Consider the following 22272-nt stretch of genomic DNA (forward strand, 5'->3'; position numbering starts at 1 on the left):
AGGCAGGGGCCCTGCCCCCAAAAGGGATGAAAGCATCGCCATGCGTTTTCCCCACAATATGGGAAGTTTTTTCGTATTGGGTTGGAGCCAAGTGAAAGTGTCACTGAGAGGGACCTGAGTGTGCGGGGACGAATTTGACCCATTGCCCCTCTCTTTCTTAGTATTTATCATATCAGAAGTGAAACAAGGGTACAGTTGTAATTTATTAAAAAAAACACAAAGTTAAAAAAAACTTGGTATTATGCTAAATGTCCTTTGACCAGTAGCTGACTACTTGGAGTGCCTCTGGTATTGCTATAAGAAGGTCCTCCACTGTGAATGTGGAAGGGCTCAGACTGCATTGTAATATGTGGTCTTCTCCACATTTGAATGTTGTGGACTCCACTTTGTGGCCCCATTTCTTAAGGTTGGTTCTGCATCTCGTGGTGCCAGAGCACAGTCTGTTTAGCACCTTCCAAGTTGCCCAGTCTTCTTTGTACCCAGAAAGGAGTCTCTCATTCGGTACCAGCCATGGCTTGAGGTGATGAGGACCTCAGAAATAAATATACGAACTCTTGATTAAACATTAAGAAAACAAAAAAGTTGGAAAAGTGTGTACCATTGTCCCTCCACATTTGCAATTTGGATTGTTGTGGATTTGATTTTTTGCTGTTCTAATTAGAAATGTTATCTCTGGGAATCTCTGAGTCCTCCAGTGTTGTTCTATAGTCAACTTCCTCTATTTATGCTGGAAGACCTAGAAATTCCTAGAAAGTTTTCTCTTAGGTAAAAAAATAGCCTTTTTATTTGCAGATTTTAACTTTTGGGAAGGTCCTGTGATAGGTCTAAAAATCTTTTCACCATATACATTTGTTTTTAGGCCAACAAGAGATCAGAATCCATGAGCATGCAAACTGTCCAGGAAATCTGGCCAAATGCTTATTGCTATTCTTAGCAGAACAACAACAAAGACAACCTGGAAGTGTCACCATGAGGTAAGCACAGTCAGTCCATTGTTTTTATTACAATGCATTCTTAACCGGATGCAGGAATCACAAAGCCTTGTTCAGAAGGTCAGGGGAGGAAAAGATACATCCGTGTATAAAACAGTATTCTTTTCAATTACATTTATTCCTCTCAGTTGAAATCAGAATGACATAATTGGGTTAATGAATTTTTGAAACAGCAGTGCCACTGAACGTTAATATAAAGCAGGCATATATTATATTATATTATATGTTTTAACTTATATTATATTATATATTATATGTTAAAAGTTGGGGGAATGCAGCATTTTAATAGCCTTAAATTTTATCTTGTGTTATATCAAGGTAAATTAGGTAAAGGTAAAGGTTTTCCCCTGACATTGAGTACAGTCACATCTGACTCTGTGGGTTGGTGCTCATCCCCATTTCTAAGTCGAAGAGCAAGCATTGTCCGTAGACACCTTCAAAGTCATGTGGCTGGCATGACTGCATGGAGCGTTGTTACCTTTCCGCAGAAGTGGTACCTATCGATCTACTCTCATTTGCATGCTTTTGAACTGCTAGGTTGGCAGAAGCTGGGGCTAACAGCGGGAGCTCGCCCCACTCTCTGGATTTAAACCACTGTCCGCAAGTTCGGCAACTCAGCAGTTTAGCCCACTGTGCCATGGGGGGCTCCTGAAAAATTGGGTCCTAACACAATGCAACAAAGCACAAAGGCATTGAATCAACCATTTTGGGGATGTGGCGGAAAGAGGCTATGCAGCAAAACTGAAAATTCAGGCATATCCTTAAACCCAGACATTTTGAGAAAAGACACACTAGAATGATTTTCCAGCAGAAAGTTGAGGTAAAGATTCTTGTAATAAATAATGTGAAAAGATTTTGGTGAAAATTGACAGATGTCAATAATAAGAACTTTAAAGTTATAACTTCCCAAATCCCCCACGATGCTGGGGAATCCGTTACTTGTAGCAACGTTCTCAATCCCTGATGGTAGGAGACATACTGATATCTCATGACTATTCTTTCTCCTTTCACTCTCTCTCCTTGTTTGATAGCTTCAGTGAACAGAGCTTTAATCTATATCTGTCTGCTGTGCACATCACTTTCAGCATGAATGATATTATTGAGAGTGTGTTTGTACATTTTTGAGTTAGGGAGAATATGGAAGGAGATTCTCAGACAGACTAGCTCCTGTATACAAAGAACCTGCAGGTTTGTTTTAAATTGTAAATATTATGTATATGCGCTGACATCTCAGACAGATTGGAGGCTTGTAACTATAATATCATAATCCATTTAATCCTGTATGATTTTTATTATCTTTGCCTGGTCAAAAAGCTTGCACAGTTTACAACCTCTGAGGATGGCTGCCATAGATGTGGGCAAAACGTCAGGAAAGAATGCTTCTAGAATATAGCCATACAGCAGTGAAAACTCACAGCAACCCAGTGATTCCAGCCATGAAACCCTCCGAAAACACCTTGCATAGTATATTTTATGCTTTGTAGTTGGCCTAATGGAGCCCCAGGTGGCGCAGTGGGTTAAACCCCTGTGCTGGCAGGACTGAAGACCGACAGGTTGCAGGTTCGAATCCGAGGAGAGGCGGATGAGCTCCCTCTATCAGCTCCAACTCCTCATGCAGGGACATGAGAGAAGCCTCCCACAAGGATGATAAAAACATCAAAATCATCCGGGTGTCCCCTGGGCAACATCCTTGCAGACGGCCAATTCTCTCACACCAGAAGCAACTTCTGACACTGCCTACTGATTTGAGATTCTATTGTATTAAAGTACACACTCACCATTATGGAGGGGGAAATCCTTGGTAAGCTTCCTTACTTGGAGTTGCCACATTTTGTATTAAGATTAAATTATTTACCAGCAAGCAAATCTGACTACCAGCAAATCTGACTATCATTGTGCCTAATTTAGTCATTTTCCACAAATAACATAACATTTTAATTCATGGGCATTAAATCATCGGCCTCTCTTTTCATCGCAAACAGTATGCAAGAGAAAACTCATTGGGGAAAGAAAAACTTTTGCTCTATAGACTTACGTGTGACAATGGGGGGAAATGTTTATTTTTGTTTCCTCTCTCCATTGTACATTCTGATCTGAGACAGAAGTCTGGCCTAAATGTTTGTGTCATCGCTACACATTCCAAAGCCTTTGCGTGGGATCTCTGGTAGATTTTTGAAACACATTCAAATAAAAATGCCAGAAATGTATGTTCAATGTGAGTTGGAATGATTGCATTGGATCAAGAATGCCAAATCCACAATCGAAATGGACACTTTCAAGGAACACTGTACCTAAGATTAAATAATGTGTCTCTCACCCCAAATGTAAAGTTAAGGAATCGTATGACACAGTTGTACATTGTATTGTCGAAAGCTTTTATGGCCGGAATCACTGGGTTGTTGTAGACTTTTGGGGCTGTATGCCCATGTTCCAGAAGCATTCTCTCCTGACATTTCACCTGCATCAATGGCAGGCATCCCCAGTGGTTGTGAGGTCTGTTGGAAACTAGGAAAATTGGGTTTATATATCTGTGGAAAGTCCAGGGTTGGAGAAAAAACTCTTCCCTGTTGGAGACAGGTGTAAATGTTTCAATTTGCCACCTTGATTAGCATTTAGTGATTAGCAATTTGCCACCTTGATTAGCATGGCCTGATAGTTTTTAGGTGTGGAAATGACAAAGACCAAGACCTTCAGCTGCAATCCAGCCCTGAATGGTGTGAAATCAGACAGGTCTAAAAGAAAGGAAATTCTCGATGACTCATCTGTGTGAAACTAACCGTCTTCATCAACCTTTTTATTTACACCTTTCCTACACTTCTATCCCATCTTAAATGAAAATAAACACTATTGTACTAAATGGGATTTACTTCTGAGTAGACACACATAGCACTACACTGTACATTGCATATTATTTACCTGAACTCCTGCTCTTTTCTTCTTTCTTGACCATCTTGATCTTCCTCCATATACTTTCAGGAAATTTGGGACTGTTTTCACATCTTACCAGATTGGGGGGTTGGAATGATCTCTCCTCCATCCATTCCCATTCATGTCTGCGTGGATGCATTGGGGAACCAAGTTGGTAATAAGGACCTAATCACACTAGTGAATGACTACTTAAAATCTGGTTTCTGCCTCCTGCAGAATTCTGGGGTTTGTAGTTTAGGGAGGAGCCTTTAACAGGCACACTAAACTACAAACCCCAGAATTCTGCAGGAGGCAAAACAGGATTGAAAGTGAATTCATTCTTTAGTGTGATGAAGTAATAAGTCTCCCTTACAACAAAGATAGGTGGCTAGTAAGGGAAATAGTGCAGTATTATTGGGAGAAGAGAGAACCTGTCTCAAGTTTGCTTTTGTAAAATCGTATCTGTATAGTCAAGATAAATTCCAGATTATTATTATTTTTTTAAAAAAAAACTAATTCCAGTTCATGTTTTTGGCCCCTTCTACACTGCCATATAAAATCCAGATTATCTGATTTGAACTGGTTTATATGGCAGTGTAGACTCAGATAATCCAGTTCAAAGCAGATATGATCATGCTTTGATAATCTGGATTATATGGAAGTGTAGAAGGGGTCTCTATAAGGAGCCCCTAGTGGCGTAATGGGTTAAACCGTTGTGCCGACAGGACTGGTCGATCAACAGGTTGGTGGTTCAAATCCAGGAGCGGCGTAAGCTCCCATCTGTTGAGCTCTAGCTTCTCATGCAGGGACATGAGAGAAGCCTCCCACCGGATAGTAAAACATTCAAACTTTTGGGAGTCCCCTGGGCAACGTCCTTGCAAACAGCCAACTCTCTCACACCAGAAGCAACTTGAAGTTTCTCAAACTGCTTCTGACACAGAAAAAAGGGGCCTCTATCTATTAAAGTTAGGGTTTATTCAGATTAGACAAAGATCCAGGATCATACTACAGATAAACAACCTCATCAAATGGGTCACCAGAGTCGCCATGCATCATGGTGAATCCGGCGATGCCCATCTGGAGGCCTGGGGAACCCATCACTCCACACCCACATTGCCCAACTCTCCCAAGTCCCCATCGCATGAAGGAAAGGGTTGACCACCCAGCTTCCCCTAGTGTTGCTGGTGTGACATGGGAAGCCTCCTGTGCTGCCACTGTAGCGGCATATGCCACGTCCGAAATATCCCCTCCTTGAGATTAAATATCCATTGGTTTGATTATTCTACAATGAAGGAGTTTTTATTCAGACTAGATAGCATTGATTTTATGTGGTCAACATATACACCAGATACAGATTTATAATATATTAAGCAAAATGATCCAATACATATGGCACTTCTTTACTGATTTCACTTCCAGACCTTGCGAGAGCTTTTCAAATATATCCGAATAATATGGACACTGCACATACACTAAACAAGAGTAAATATAAATAAAAAGGAAGTCCAACAGACCATTTACCTGAGCTGGTTTCGTGATATTACTCAACAATATTTTTAAAAACTCTCTAATTTTAAACAATTATAAAATATTAAATACGTTAGCTTATTGATTATCAATAATTTCATTTTTAAAAAAGAATGTGCCACAAAAAACATGCAATATAATAAAAGACAGATTAATAAAAGCATTTGATACATATACAAGAGGCATTGTTAAGGAAGCCAGCACGCCTTAGTCTGTTTGGAGAAGTCCTATTATTCTCGAGAGAATAGTGGGACTTCTCCAGACCAAGACTGGATCTATACTGCCCATATAATCCAGATTATCTGATTTGAACTGGATTATATGAGTCTACACTGCCATATAATTCAGTTCAAAGCAGATAATCTGGATTTTAAATGGCAGTGTAGATGGGGCCCATGTGGCTAATGGTCTGCCATTGGTATCAAACTCTTGTTGACTGCAGCAGGACTTCACATGGGTCACACAATCACAAGGTAAAATAGACATGTTTTATCAACAGAAAAATGACCACAAGCATTTCACCCTTCCTCAACATACATACAGTTGGCCCTCCATATTTTTGGATTTGACTTTTGTGGATTTGATTATTCAAAGATTTGATTGAAATGTTCTCTCTGGAAGTCTTCCAGTGCAATTCTAAGGTCAGCTTCCTGAGGTTAACCACAGTCGTACTGGAAGATCTACAGATTCCTAGAGAGATGTTCTCTCTGGTTAAAAAAAGTAATTTTAAAAGAACATATTTAATTTCAATTATAAAATAACAATAGACAAAAATGCACTTAAAAATTAGCATTATTAATTCATATTTTTCCCTTTCACAGGGACCCTAACCCCAGGGAATATGGAAGGCTAACTCTACAGAGCAGTGGTTCTCAGCCTGTGGTTCCCCAGATGTTTTTGTCTTTAACTCCCAGAAAACCTAATAGCTGGTAAACTGGCTGGGATTTCTAGGAGTTGTAGGCCAAAATATCTGGGGACCCACAGGTTGAGAACCACTGCTATAGAGAATGATGTGTGATTGATTTAATATGAACATATATGCCAAAGTTATTTTTTTTAAGTATTTGGAAGATATGTTGACATGTATATACTGATGCATGCCATTTTTCCTGGATCACATAAGTGCGCATAATCCTGATTGGATGTGTTATTACATACACAGAACTTTTGACTAATGACTTACTCCCTTGTAGATACAGTGCAAGCACGTTACACAGACACAGGGGTGTAACCTTGTATTGTTCTATTTAAGACACAGACAACATAAGAAGCACCTTTCATAACAGAGTTCATCTAAGGGTACATCTACACTGTAGAATTAATGCCGTTTGACACCACTTAAACTGACATGGCTCAATCCTGTGGAAGTCGGAGTATTTTAGCATAGTGAGGCATCAGCACTCTTTGTCAGAGAGAACTAAAAATGTTGGAAAACTGCAGCTCCCATGATTCCATAGCACTGAGTCATGGCGAAGTGATATCAAACTGCATCAATTGTATACTGTAGCTACACCCACTGTGGATAAGCAGCCATATGCTGTAAGCACTTGTGGTCAAAGAAGAAAACGCCACATCTGAGCATCATAATTTACATGTTCTCCATCCTTAATATAAAGCTCTTTCACTACGCAATTATAGCCCTATGATTCCATTTTAATCACTATGGCAATATGTTATGAAATTCTGGAGTTGTGGTTTGGAGAGACACAAGAGGTCTTTGGCTAAGAATTCTTAACAATCTCCCTCAACTACAAATTTCAGGATTTCATAGGATTTTGCGATAGCCGTTAAAATGAAATAGTGCTACAATTGTGTGGCATGGAAGATCTTTAATCTCAGGTTGCTAATTGCCAGTAGGTAAAAAGTCATAGCTATATAGACATGTTTAGACAATTTACATTCATTACATTCATTATGATCAACAGCACTTTGGTTTACATGATTAGATTCAAACTTTACAAAGAGGAACATCTCTTTTACTCTCACCCCACTGAAACTTAGAAGTATGTGAAATAGCCTGTTTATACCAATATTTCAAGCCGACCTCTGACTTGTCTCCACACTGTATCGGAAGATGGAGTGAGTTGAAGAAGTATCGAAGAAAAGGGGAAAACTGGTAGTATTTGGGATGTTGCTATATTTCTCATCCTTGAAGAAATAGCCACTTAGACAATTGCAGGATTAACCAGAAGCCTTGAATTTTACAGTTTAACAATGCTGCTTTGGCATAATATAGTACTGAACACATCTACATGTCTGAGTTTAATAATCATTCAGAGTTCCAGGGAACTGAAATCACAGGTCTCTAAATATATATACTCCTTGTGTGTGTGTGTGTGTGACTATATATACTCAGTATCCCAAGCTAAGTAAAATTACTACGATTCTCTGGGGATGCCATAGTGATTTAAAACTATGCTAATAGTTCATTTAAACCAGCATTTGTCAACCTGGGGGTCAGAGGGATCGCCAAAGACCATCAGAAAATATATATTTCTGATGGTCTTTGGAACCCCTTTGTCAGAAAAGGCTGAAGATCTCTCTGCCTGTCCTTCCCTTTCTTTTTGGAAACAGACTGCAAATTCTCCCATCAAAAGCTCTCCTCTGCTGTGATTTGTTGGCCTCACAGTGAAGGGGAGGGCTGTTACTGAGACTCCAAGCAGGGAGGAGAGAGCAGGCATGCTCATCACATGGCAGCGTGGTGCGCATGTACAGGCAACGGAGAGCGTGTAAGGCTGGAGGGAGGCTCATGCCAGTGAGTCCCTTCAAGGCATGGGGTTCTGTGTGGGAGGTATTGATCACCCAGCTTCCCCTATTGTTGCTGGTGTGACATGGGAAACCTCCTGTGTTGCCACTGCAGTGGCATATCCCACTTCCGAAATATCCCCTCCTTGAGATTAAATATCCATTAGTTTAATTATTCTACAATGAAAGAGATTTTATTCTATTGTTGGGGTTCAGAATGCTCTTTGATTGTAGGTGAACTATAAATCCCAGCAACTACAACTCCCAAATGACAAAATCAATCCCCCCAACCCCACCAGTATTCAAATTTGGGCATATCAAGTATTTGTGCCAAATTTGGTCCAGTGAATGAAAATGCATCCTGCATATCAGATATTTACAGTACAATTCATAACGGTAGCAAAACATGTGGAACTGTATTAAGGGGTTGCGGCATTAGGAAGGTTGAGAAACTCTGGTTTTAACCCAAATATTGTTTGCAATGGTGGGAAGTCTTTTGGAATGCAACATTACTCCTTGCAGTGGTGCCACTCAAGTGATGAGGTTTTGTTTTTAATCTGAATTTTAAAGGAACACTCGAAGGTGCGGAACCCTGTTTTCAAAGTATGTTCACCATATGTTCATCATGTTGGATACATCTTTTAAAAACTGGACTAAAATTAAAAACAACTCTGCCACCTTACTGACATGGAGGTGACCAACTGATTTTGCAGGTAATTGAGGATTGTCATTTCTTTCTAAGGATATTTACATGACTTTCAAATGTAATTACAGTCCAGCCCCCTTATCCAAGGATTTGATATCCATGGTTTCATTTGCCCACATTTCAGATAATAGTCCCAGTCACTCCAAAGTGTTTGTGGGCCTCCTTAGATCTTTCAGTGTGGTTCTATATGCTTCAAGACAAAGCAGAGTAAAAATAAAGGATTAGCTATTATCCATAATTTCAGGTAACCACAGAGGAATGTATCCCTTGTAGATATGGGGGTCTAAGGCCCCATCTAAACTGCCATATAATGCAATTTCAAACTGCATTATATGGTCAGTGTAGATGAGGCCATGCTGTACCACAATCCTAAACATATCTATTCTGAAGAAAGAGTCACTGAATTCAGCAGATTTTATTCCTAGGTGAGTAAATATATATGTCTCATGGTTCAAAGACACTATATAAAATTCACTTTTTTAATAAATAAGACAACTTATGGAACTCAGTGTTAAAATTCTTATTTACAAATGCTTTAAAGAGCATTGAGAGCCAGGCAAGCTGCTTTCTTGGGAAGCACAGTCCTCAGGAACCCCCAACCAACATGGTCAATATCTTCATTCAGATGAGCTGCTGGAATTGCCATGCATTGTGGCAAATCTGGTGGTGCCCAATGGGGGTTATGGGGAACCATTGGGTACCCCTTACCCTGCACTGCCTGACTTCGGCCCTACCTTATCCCATGGGGGAAAGTGTCTGCCACCAGCTTCCCCCTGTTGACTGCAATTGAACATGGGAAATCTCCTGTGTTGTGGCCACTGTGATATGCAGCGGTTCCTTAATAGTTTTACCCTAACTGAGCCCCGCCAGAGGTAGTTTTATGTCATGGGATGGAAGCCGGCGGGTTCCATCATAAAACTATTGAGAAACTGTAGAAAATAGCCCAGTCTGATGAAGTTGCAAAATGAGATCCTCAAATCTGATCCATGGGCCACTTGTTCTCCAGCTGACTCAAAAATGCCTTCTACCATCTTCTTCTATTGGTCTCATTTATCAGTGATAAAAAAGCAAGTTGTTTAAAACCCGAGAGGCCCTTGAATTAAACTGAGCTATTGCCACATATGGAACTGAGCTCTGATTGTTACACTAGTTCGAGACTAGTTCGAGATCAACACTGGTTTTCTACTATTCAAACAGTAAGGAATTTTCTTCTGATGTGCGAATCAAATGTGGACTTTTGCCATACGCCAGATGCTTTCAGTTCAAGGAAGTTGGCAATGGAGATCAATTCCAGCACTTAGCTAATAGCCTAGCAATCCTGAAATGTTTTTGTTACTATGCAGGGTCACACGCACATCTCACTATTGTGGGTTTGTATGTGGGTGGGTCTGTCAAACATTGAGAGTCTGGGGATAGCCTTAGAACTTGGAGGAACATAAGGAAAATAACCTAGCCAAGACAACTTTGCACCACGTTTTTTCAAGTTTTTTAAGAATTAACATACTCAGAAATGAAGTGTTAAGTATGACAGTGACAAATTCCCTAGAGCTATGCCCCTAATGCAATTCTTTATTAATTTATATGGGAATAAACCCCCAGCCGAAGTCAGTGGGGCTTACTTCTGAGCAGACATGTACACAATTGCACTAGAAAGCACCCTTATGAGGGTGAAATGCACTGAGTTCAGCTCCTAATTCATATGTTTAAGACTGCTGTTTGGGAGAGTTATTCAGCAACAGAAGTCTCCTACAGTTTACCAGCAAACAAATTGTGTGATTTCTTTACAAAGCAATCCTTGGGTCACATGTTATGCATTCAAACATTCCAATAAACCATTGTTGACCATGAGGGAATAAACCTAGATAAGCTAGGATTGTAGTTTAGCTTTCACCTGGAAATAATGTGAAATGACTCTGAGCATATTTTTTGATATTAGCCAGCTTTTTGAACCCATGGTTTTAAGCTGAAATATGTAAACAAAGTATAGTCAAGATTTGTTACTGTCACAACCTCTGAGGATGCCTGCCATACATGCACACAGCAGGAGAGAATGCTTCTAGAACATGGCCATATAGTCCGAAAAATCTACAACAACCCAGTGATTCCAGCCATGAAAGCATTCGACAATATATAGTCAAGACCATCCACAGTGTACTAGGATCTGAGAAATGGAAGTGAAAAGCAGAAGCAGCCTTCTAAAATCCTTTGTTGCAACTGTGTTGGATGAGAGAAAGGAGCATAAATATTTGCAGGTTGACTGGGCCCATTTTAATGACAATAAATCATGGCGTATTGTGACACTAAAGGCAATAGTGATGTGGTGGGGCTGAAGCTATATCTCTCCATCTAATGACATGGTTAGGATGGAGCTGTATATCCCCACCGAACGTATTTTCGAAATATATACAGCCATTGCAATGGAACTGGGTTTATGGGGTGTATAAGAATATGCATTGAAATGCCAATCTGCATCCACAGTAGCTAAATGCAAGGATAACTTCTTCCATTTGAGGATAACTTGGCTAGCTTGGAATGTAAGCGTAGGTACTATATGTATCCCCCTCTTTCTAGCCGTCTTTTCAGGTCCCCAATTTTAATCTTAAATTAATTAATAGCATCAACATGAAAACACAATCAGAAAAAATGCAACTCTCTATAGCACTGATAACATTTAAATACAAACATTCTATTTTCATTATAACATGATGCATGTTATTTATAAGAGGCAGTATTTAAACATTGGACTTGGACTCTGGAAAACCAGAGCTCGAATTCCCACTTAGCTTCAAAAATGTCATAGGTGATCTTGGGCAAGTCACACTCTAATTAGTTTCAGAGGAAGACAATGGCTAATCACCTCTGGATAAATCTTGCCAAGAAAGCCCCATGATAAGTTTGCCCTAGGAGTACTATGCGTCAGAAATTGCATGACTGATGGTCCCAGTGAATCAACTGATGAACAAAACTGATATAAATGCCATTGATCCAAAGGATTTAAATCTGATTGGTGCTACCAATAAGTTACATGCCTATGTGTACATTAAACAGATTGGGCATCTCTCATCTGGAATTCCAAAATCCTCCAAAATGAAAAAAAAATGCACAAATGGGTGGTTTAGATAGTGATACCTTTGCCTTCTGATGGTTCAGTGTACATAAACTTTGTTTCATGCCCAGCATTATTAAAAGTATTGTATATACTTAAATTCAATCTATGTGTACAATGTGTATCTGAAACATAAATGAATTCTGTTTAGAACTGGGTCAGATCTCCAACACATCTCATTATCTAGATCCAGATATATTTTAAATCCCCCATCACGCAAAATCCCAAACACTTCTGGTCCCAAGCACTTTTGGATAATGGATACTATCACCAAAGAATCACAAAGTACATTTATGATAGGAAGATCACAGGGTTACTTTTGTAAGTTCATAGTTCCATGATTGCAACATGCACAAACATACCCATGTACATTAGGGAGCACCAACACATACAAAGGGGGCAAATTAAGAATCTTTCAGTACAGCCTTTCGACAAAATACAGCATGATATCCAGAAGTATGGTTTGACTTAGGCCCCTTCCACACAGCTGAATAAAATCCCACATTTTCTGCTTTGGACTGGAATATATGGCAGTGTGGACTCAGATAACCCAATTCAAAGCAGATATTGTGGGATTTTCTGCCTGGATATTCTGAGTTATATGGTTGTGTGGAAGGACCCTTAAAAGCCCAGAAAACAAGGCTTCTATTAGCTGAAGTGGTAGAAGATGTTCTATACACACAGAAAGCTCCTTCTCAATCCAGAATAGCTCTTATCCACAAAAGACAACTAGCCTGCCAAAATAAGGCTTAAAGAACAGGGCAATCCGACCTGAGTAAGTTAGAATGACCCACAACTAGGATAAAAACAGGACAGAGGACACTTACCACTTAAAGGACTGGGTGATGATGGAAAAAACAGAATGGAATGAAATACCATTGCTATTGTAACCATGTATTCATCTACTTAACACCAGTTAGCTCCATTATATAGTTGGAAATATGCTAACCTTTTCTGAACTAGCCCATGCTTTTTAAAAAGTGAAGATAACCCATTTGATTCCACCAATACAAAGTAAGAATCGCAGAGGGTCCACAGTGTAATGGCAAAATTAAAAACAAACACCAACGTGGAGGGAGAAATGAATACAAAAATATGCATATATACTTAATTCAAAAGTGTCCATATGGAAAACGTTGTATCAAAAGAGACCCCCAAAAATAAAAAATAGACTTTAAAGGCATATTCAGGCTAGCTGTTATATACATGGCATTTGGCAGAGATAAGTTTCTGTCAAAGAACTGAGAAATGGATGCTATTCTGCCTTCATCTGTTCCCTGACATCCAAGGGCAGAGTTTCAAACAGGGCATCTTCAACCATGAGACCACTCCTCTTCAGAGCTCTGCAATCACCCAGTTCCTGGGGTAGAACTTCCAGGTGATTTCCTTTAATGTCCAAGTAAGATAGCAACACCAGGTATCCAATTTTAGGAGACAGGACGGACAAGCTGTTTTTCCCAATCTTCAGCGTCTTGAGTTTTTTGCAGAAGTACAGCTCATCTGGTACACTTTCCACTTTGTTGCAAGTGATTGAAAAGTACTGTAAGCTTTGGAGCACCCCAATTTCAGGAGGAATGAATCGGATGTCATTGTATGACAAGTCTAAGTATCGAATTTTGTTGCATAGGAAAAGGTGGGATGGGAGAACCTCTATCTTGTTGTGACTAAAAGAAAGCCGTTCCAGGCTACCGAGCTTCTTTATATGCTCTGGAATGTAGGTTATACTGTTGTGCCACAACTTCAGGATTGTAAGTTTCCTAAGGTGTTGAAAGCTAACAATTTCCTCGATGGATTTGAGATTGTTTTCCTTCAGGTCTAATTCCTGGAGACTGACAAGACTGAAAACAGCATGGGGAATACGTTCCAAGTCACAGTGCACCAGCTCTAATTCTGTCAGGTTAGACATTTTTTTCAGGTTGTTGAGCATTACCAGTTTTGTGCCATCATTGTGAATGCACATTTTTTGAAGGTGACTTGAAACATCCACCACAGACTGTGGGACTTTGGACAAATTACTTTTAATGTACAAAACTTTAAGGTTCTTAAGTTCTCGAAAAGACTCCAGAGTTATATTTTTAGAAATATCATGACACAAAGAACCGATTAAGCTCAGCTCTTCCAGATTTCGGAGTCCGTACATCCAAGGAGGAAGCTCTCTGAAATCGTCAAATTTGACATTCAAGACTTTCAGATTTTCCTTCAGAAATGCCAAGGCTGCGCTATGGATCTTTGCAGAACATTGGTACAATGAGAGTTCCTGGAGGTTATCCAGTTGCACAATAGTGGCCGGGATCATGACATTATTAATGATTTCGAGTTTTAGTGACTGAAGCTCTGTAATTTCAAAAACTGTGTCAGGGAGTCCAGACAGCATAAATAGTTGCAGCTCCAAACGGTTATGGGAATTCATCTGTAGTCTTTGCCTCAGTTTATCTGCAGTCCACTCATTGTTTAGATTAAGTTGCTTTAGTTTGTTTTCACTGACCTCTGAAAGAAACACAGCGAACCTTTTGGAATAAAGAGGGTCATACTGGTCTATCATATGAAGCATGAAAGCAAAGTCATTTCTGACATCTGGGATGTCGTCAATTCCAGTCTCCTGACGGACATACTCAAAAGAATATTCCTTCAGTGAGCGGTAAAACAACCAGTACAAAGTATAAAGGCATGTGAAGCCGTAGATACTTACAAAGCACAAGTAACAGAAGGAGAGCTTAGAGAACAAATGTGCCATAGTGTGGTTGCAAGAAAAGTGCTTGTATCCTGTCATGTCTTGAATGTCGACATTGCAGTCTACTGTAAACTGAACTTTTGAAACTAGTGCACTATTATATGCAATGATGATAAGAAACTTAATCACCTTCAGCACAGTTTGGCGGACATACATAGCATAGAGCAGATCGCCTTCTTCAACATGGAGTCGGAACTTTTTCACCTTCTCAAACAGTGCTTTGGCTTGTTCTCCTTCTTTCTTATCCAGTGCCCCAGGTGTTCCCTTATCAACAACAAACTTTTCAGGTATGGATCTCAAAGACTGAGTCTTCACCAGAGTCCCTTCTGCACTGGGCTGGATTGCATTTGACTTGCTGATATTGTTCTTCCTATTGTCCTTTTCTTCAGAGTCTTCTCCCGAAACTTCAGATAAAGCCCGTGTTGTCCAAGGAGAATCAAAGCACTTCCCCAAAATGGAGATGAAATGTTCAATTTTAGAGCTTGACCCCGGGAACTTGAACCAGAAGTTGCTACACAACATGAAGATCAAGGTGTGTATAAGGACAAGATAGGGGAAGTACTTTGCATACCAATGCAAGGCACGTTCGTAGCACATCTGGTTTATAAAACTATACTGTTGGAGATCTAAATCAGTCTTTAGACCCTTCATTTCAACAGTAGCAGGAGGTGTGGATGGCTTGGGTGGAAGAAATGAGGCTGCACTGGAGTCCAAGCTTGACACATTGGGAAGGTGGGAACTGTTTTGAGGTTGTACTCTTTTTGGAAGGCATATGATCTTATCTTGCATGACCTGAAATGCACAAAAACATATATTTACAATATATACCATGAGGTGATAAACCATATACTATTCTTGATTTCCAAGAAACATCTCTGTTCAAAGGTCACTAGCTTTGAAATAATGATCATGCCACATCCAGTGCTATCATATGACTTTCACTACCAAGAAGATTCAGATCAAGTAATCATGGGAATGGAGAAGAGAACTAATATCTAAACATTCATGTGTTTATAACATATTTATCCACCAGCTATCTCAGATTCAAAGGTTTCTTCTTCTTGCAGGATTGGTCAAAACAAAAAACTATGAGAGCATTAAATACACTCAACATGGCTTTGCTTCCCCAGCAGGCTGGAAAGATTGGTGAAGAAATATATAAATACAACCTCAATGTTAGTATTCACTAAAACTGAGATTCACAATTACATTGTGGCTCAGGAAGCACACTTGGGAGTTTATCAGATGTGAAAGACAAATCATAATTATAGAATGACAATTGTATATTTGCCTTGGATGTATCACATGCTTTTCTGTTGTTCTCTTGGCAGCAAATAGTCTGGAAAGGAGCCCCCGGTGGCACAATGCTTTAAACCCTCATGCCAGCAGGACTGAAGACTGACAGGTCAGAGTTTCGAATCCAGGGAGAGCGCAGATGAGCTCCCTCTGTCAGCTCCAGCTCCCTCATACAGGGACATGAGAAAAGCCTCCCACAAGGATGGTAAAACATCAAAACATCTGAGCGTCTCCTGGGCAACGTCAATTCTCTCACACCAGAAGCAACTTGCAGTTTCTCAAGTCACTCCTGACATGCAAAAAAGTCTGGAAAGTAAGGTTTTTTACACACATAATCCGTTAATTATCACCTTTTAATAAAAGAAATGCCTTCCAACCATTTCCCACCAGGAAAATGATATGAAAAGAGAAATGTCATGTGATAAGTCCAAGGCAGATATTGTTGTCCCGCTGTAATTGCAATTTGCTCGCCTTGTGAGTTATGCCCCTTGATCTACTCTGATGGAACTGGGATGGGAAAGCAGTATAAAGAAATAATGATACACAGTTGGCTTTTCAACTTAAGTAGACTTTTTCATTGTAGGGGATGTTTTGATAAATCCATTCTCCTGTCATTTTTTATATCCAGAATAAATTTGGGACTGTAGATACATACTATGCACATTAGAGCCATTCAAGTGTTCTTCCCTAAGTCATATCCACATGAGACAATTATAATTCAAAAGTCTAGAGGGCAAATAAGTTTGAAACATGGCTCCTTCAATTACTTCAATCTTTTTTTCATGGAAGCTGACAAGAGGCAACTGGGTTTCCATTTGAAGAGAGAACCTGATGCAGGTTAAATGCCTTCAAATAAACTCAAGTTCCACCACATTCCTCTCTGCAGATGTGCTTCTTTTTCCAAATACTTGCTATAGTTGTGCTATATTCTTCACCTGGACACAGTGGCAAGCTGGGAGAACAATGTAGACTCAACCCCCTTCCACAAAGCTGTATAAAATCCACATTGAACTGGAATATATGGCGGTGTGGACTCAGATAATCCAGTTCAAAACAGATATTGTGAACTATCTGCCTTGATATTCTGAGTTATATGGCTGTGTGAAAGGGCCCTCTCTTATATGCTGCAAATGCTGAGCCATAAACATTTAATGGCATTACAACTTCTTGTTGCCAACCACAACAGTCAGAGGTGTACTAGAGTATCCTAGTGGGTTACGAAAGTACAGTTTCTATAGGCATACAGTGAGCCATAAGAACACATTTTCCTTTTTTTTAAAACGATTTTTGTGCTTCTTTGAAGATGAATTTTGAGTAATTTGTATAAGGGTTCCAGGCAATTTCTATTTTGGGCACCTGACTGTAACAGCTCTACTTAGTTTCAGTAGTAAAACTGGACCACCCATCTTCCAAACAGTCCTCTGCTCCACATTGATGGTCATTAAGAGGCCTCACAATCCACCTCTGTTGTGGTACCAAGAGTAGTAGCAATTCCACTCATAGCTATACATATATGACTGTTCAATAGACTTTCCAAGCAAATATGGCCAAGACAAGAGATGCAACCCTTCAAAGGATTATTAAAAACCACACAATGCCTATATTTTGTTCCCATCAACATACTAGAAAAATGCAGCATGGGGTATCTCTCCACATCAGTGCTTATGCTTCACCAGGATGACTTGAAAAAGTTATTATTCTGATAGAACATCTTCCAGCATCTCCAGTGGACAGGTACCTGATAATTCTGTGAATTGCCCCAAAGAGTAAGTCTTCACAGATCTGAGTATAATTAGTCCCATTTCTTAGTAGTCTACAACCCCAAACGTCGCAGTGTTTGAGGCTATCCAAATGCCTTCAGTTCTCACATGTCTGTTAGGGACTCAAATATTATGCACTTTTCTACCCTCTAAATTAAATATTTAGTACTATTATCAATAACAGTGACATTGCAAGTGATGCATTAGTCTCAGCTACTGGCATTCCTTGAGTCACTGTGGATTAATGCCAACAAAACCGCTCTGATTTGCTTAAGAGGAAGACATGGTCGGTCATCTAGAAACAGTATTTACAAAATAGCAATCGGCAGGAATGCAAATGTTTGCATTCCCACATGCCATTTCCCTTTGCATCACTCACTTGCATATTCCAAGTTTGCTTGCTTCAGCAAAATAACTATCTATTGATTTATAGAATTTAATAAGACAATCTTCTATATATACTCTTTTTTCGTGTCAGGAGTGACTTGAGAAAACAGCAAGCCCTTAAAACAGTTGCCTTAGAAATGCCTTACAATTCTAAATTGTCATTGTTTCTGTTGCTGGCTTATAACCCTTTCCCTAATTAAAGATATACTCAATAAATTTTCCCCAGATTTTCAAAAAATCTGTTTCCATATTCCCCTTTTAATTTTAATATTGCAAGTTAGTTTTTCATTAATAGCTATATTCCCTATACCATTTTTCTAATTGATTTTTTTTCTTTCCAGTTTTTTTTTGCTATTAGCAATTTAGCTGCTGTTATCAAATTAGAAACCAATTCTTTCTCCTCTTGTAAAGGAATTATATTCTCATGTATAAGTAATAATGCTAATTTTGGTGTAATCTCAATCTCTATTTTTATTATTGCTCTTATTTCTTTAAATATGCTTTCCCAAAAATTTTGTATAGTTTTACATGACCACCACATATGAAGGTACGTCCCTATTTCTTGATAGCCTCTCAATGAGTTGGTTGGTCCTGGTGAAGGGGGCACAAACTAAAGGTAAGGGGAAGAGGGGGAAAAAGGAGTATAATAATAATTATAAAGAAATAAAACATGTATAAGTAGATAAAAGGTGTGTGATACAGTTATATGTAGTATAAGTTGTAATGGAAATTGAAAAATAATGATAAGAAATATGCTTAAAGATGTTTTAATTCTTTTTATTTTACTGTTAGATTGTATATAATATGACATACTCTTTTGTCTAAGATATTGTAAAAAGAGGGAAGAATATATGCTTATACATTTTGTTTGACAAATTTATATATATATATTTTAAAGAAATGCCTTACAAATGCTTTGTTGAAGGGAGGCATTACACGCTTCCATTACTCATTTAACTAGTTTTCTCTGGCCTCTTTGATAAGCTAGGAACCAGATGGATAATGTAGTAACTTTCAGTTCTTCAAGATTGGCAAACTGTGGCCCCTTCCACACAGCTGAATAAAATCCCACATTTTCTGCTTTGAACTGGAATATATCATCATCATTTTATTACTTATTAATTGCCCTCCATCCAAGATGCTTTAGGTGATTTACAAGCTAAATTGTAAAGGATAAAAATACACACATACAGATTTTGATAAAATTAACATAAATCAAAAGCTCTAGTAAAAAGCCAGATCTTAAGTGCTAGGGTAAAAGGCCCTAAATCACACATGGCAGTGTGGACTCAGATAACCCAATTCAAAGCAAATATTGTGGGATTTTCTGCATTGATATGCTGGGATATAGGGCTGTGTGGAAGGGCCCTGAGTCATAAGTTGCTCAAACTGAAGTGTCAGAAGTAGGTGGGTTGTATTGGTTGTTTCTGACATTATACTTGCAATGACACCATCTCCAAAACTGTACTCCTGAAGTACAGCAGAAATCAAGCCAACAAGCATTCTTCATCTGTCAAATTTCTATGAGAAAGCCAAAGGCACGTGGCTCCCTTTGCCAGAATTCCTAGTTCAAGGCCATCAGTACCTTAGTTCAAGGCTCAGTCTGCTACTGTTTTCTACTCTCACTTGGTCAGCCTACTGTTTTCCTCCAGTATTTTCTTCACAAATAAAAGCTGAATCATATCTTATAGTAAGACTGGGATGAAACTAAAACATGAACAAGGTGGCAACACAAGCAATAGGCTTGTGGCCAAGAATAAACGATTACAGACTCAAGAATCTCAGGCTTGTATTGAGGCTGCCAATTCAGAAGAAGACAGAAAGGCCCTCTGAATATAGTATTTGTGAAGGCAGGGGGAGAATAAGAACTGCTTAGTGCCATATATAGCGTTCGGATGCTGTTTACAGAGCACAAAATAGAAATAATTTGTTATGTTCCAGATTTTTCTGATTTCTTATTTTTACCCCACAAAAGCTGATATTTGCAGGATAAGAGGTTGAATTTCTAAATATGTAGAGAAGTATGACTTCCATCTAGGCATATAGAAAAGCTGTCAATTCTAACTATTCGTAAAAGCTAACTAATACAGCCTGTTCCTGAATTCAGGACTAACTAAAGAACCAATTGTCTTGTTTATGGAAGTTAAGATGACTTTCTGGAGATGACATCTTGAGAAGACTTGCACCTGATGGCCATGTGATTTTCTCTTATGCATCTGTCTACACCAGGGGTCCCCAAACTAAGGCTCAGGGGCTGGATACGGCCCTCCAAGGTCATTTACCCGGCCCTCGCTCAGAGTCAACCTAAGCCTGAAACAACTTGAAAGCACACAGCAACAAGGACAACAACAACAATCCTATCTCATCAGCCAAAAGCAGACCCACACTTCCTATTTAAATACTAATAAATTTATATTTGTTAAAATTGTTCTTCATTTTAATTACAGTATTGTTTTAAGTGTTTTCGCACTTCAAATAAGATATGTGCAGTAAGCATAGGAATTCATTTGTGTTTTTTTCAAATTATAATCTGGCCCTCCAACAGTTTGAGAGACTGTGCTAGCCCTCTGTTTAAAAAGTTTGAGGACCCCTGGTCTACACTGTCATAAATTCTGTCTTGGAAATAAATTTCTCTTTCAGTCATAAAATAGGGATTCTTTTTTTTAAAAAAATTGCCCATCTGGCTGCTTAAATATGTCTGCTGGGAAATCTAAAGTATTTCCTGGAGTCCCTTACTCAGAGATATCTGCCTTTAGATTGCATTCCTTTTTGTTTACCTGTAATGTGCAACCAAACACACCAATCATGAGCATGGCAACCGACAGATAGTCCGTGAAAACATCCCACCATGGCTTCAGGACCCGGAAGGCTGGCTGCTGCTCGGTGAACTGGCGGAATTCGGTGACAGGAATCATTGTTCTGAAAGACAGTGAAAGGAAAGGGTATGTGAGAGAGACAAATGGCTAGGATGTTTGTTTGTTTAAGGAGTTTATCATGCCAGCTTGCTGTCTCGCCAGAATTGTGTTGGTAAAGAGAACGAAAACATCAGAGGAACAACCATTTCCATTCCCTGCCTGTGTCTTCTAACACTATGTAACACGATTTTTGTTCCTTGGATATAAACCTCATTTCCTAATTGGTTTGATCATAAAAACATGGGAAAGGTTTATTAAACTGCAAAAACTTTGCTTTTTCGGGACATCCTGCAGCACATTTCACTATAGTTTTTCAATGAATATCTCAAGTCTCAGCTAATTCAACATAGTTTGTGGTAGCCACAAAAATGAAGTTTCTGGAGTATAACACTACTTTCAAAGTAAGTACTGTACAATTCAACAGGAAATAACATTTTCAAACCAGGAACAGAAAAAATGCAGATTTTGTCACATAGTGTAATCTATTGAGGCTCAGTAGTATAAGGAGTACTTTTATATGTATCATGCCACTTGCAAGACAACATTGGCAGACAATGTACTGATCCATTATATTACTCTGTTACATTTCCTCCAACGAGCAGAATGTGGTCCTCTTCTGAGTTTTGACTCTAACAACAAATTTACGAGTAATCTTAGACTGAGAAATAGGAACTGAATCAAGGTCACACGGGATTGATTGGGAAATAGAATAATATTCAGCCAAAGGAATGTGTACAAAGGAAATTGAAAGGACAAACAGACAGATCAGATTTAATTTCTATTAAAAATCAAGAGATATGCCTTGGAGCAAAAAAGGAGGCATGGGGCAAGCCAAAGGAACCAATCCTGAACATCCTCTGATAGCATATGTGGTGATCCTGTATCTGTCCAGACGTATCTCTCCTTGGTACCCCACAGCAGCTGTCTAATCAAGTGATACACTGGAAATAAAATGAGTATTCATCCAGTTAGCTGCAAATAATGATACCTGGGGAAGAAGTGTCAAAGAGCACATTTGCACTGACCACGTAATTTAAAGGGGCCCTAGATCCGTACCTTGATCTCCAAATGCCACATCGAGCTGATTTGGGGTAACACAAGGCAAGGCTACCTTAACACAGCCTTGAACTAGATTAGAGACATTTAAGTGCACACTTCATACTGCACACTTAAACAAGAATAACACTTTCAAAACAGGAA

At 39.1% G+C, this 22272-nt stretch overlaps 1 protein-coding gene across 1 annotated transcript in view; it reads right to left on the minus strand.

The window, feature by feature from the left end:
- Nucleotides 1-5208: 5208 nt before the first annotated feature.
- LRRC8C (leucine rich repeat containing 8 VRAC subunit C) overlaps nt 5209-22272 on the minus strand; it is a 55486-nt gene continuing 38422 nt past the window's right edge. The window contains exons 2-3 of the mRNA XM_060773892.2: nt 20935-21076; nt 5209-15506 (exon numbers count right to left, since the gene is read on the minus strand). Coding sequence (XP_060629875.2) covers nt 13239-15506; nt 20935-21072 — 2406 coding nt within the window. The 5' untranslated portion in view covers nt 21073-21076 and the 3' untranslated portion in view covers nt 5209-13238. The remainder of the gene's footprint in view (nt 15507-20934; nt 21077-22272) is intronic.

The sequence above is a fragment of the Anolis sagrei genome, chromosome 4, assembly GCF_037176765.1.
Source record: "Anolis sagrei isolate rAnoSag1 chromosome 4, rAnoSag1.mat, whole genome shotgun sequence".
Lineage (NCBI taxonomy): Eukaryota > Metazoa > Chordata > Lepidosauria > Squamata > Dactyloidae > Anolis > Anolis sagrei.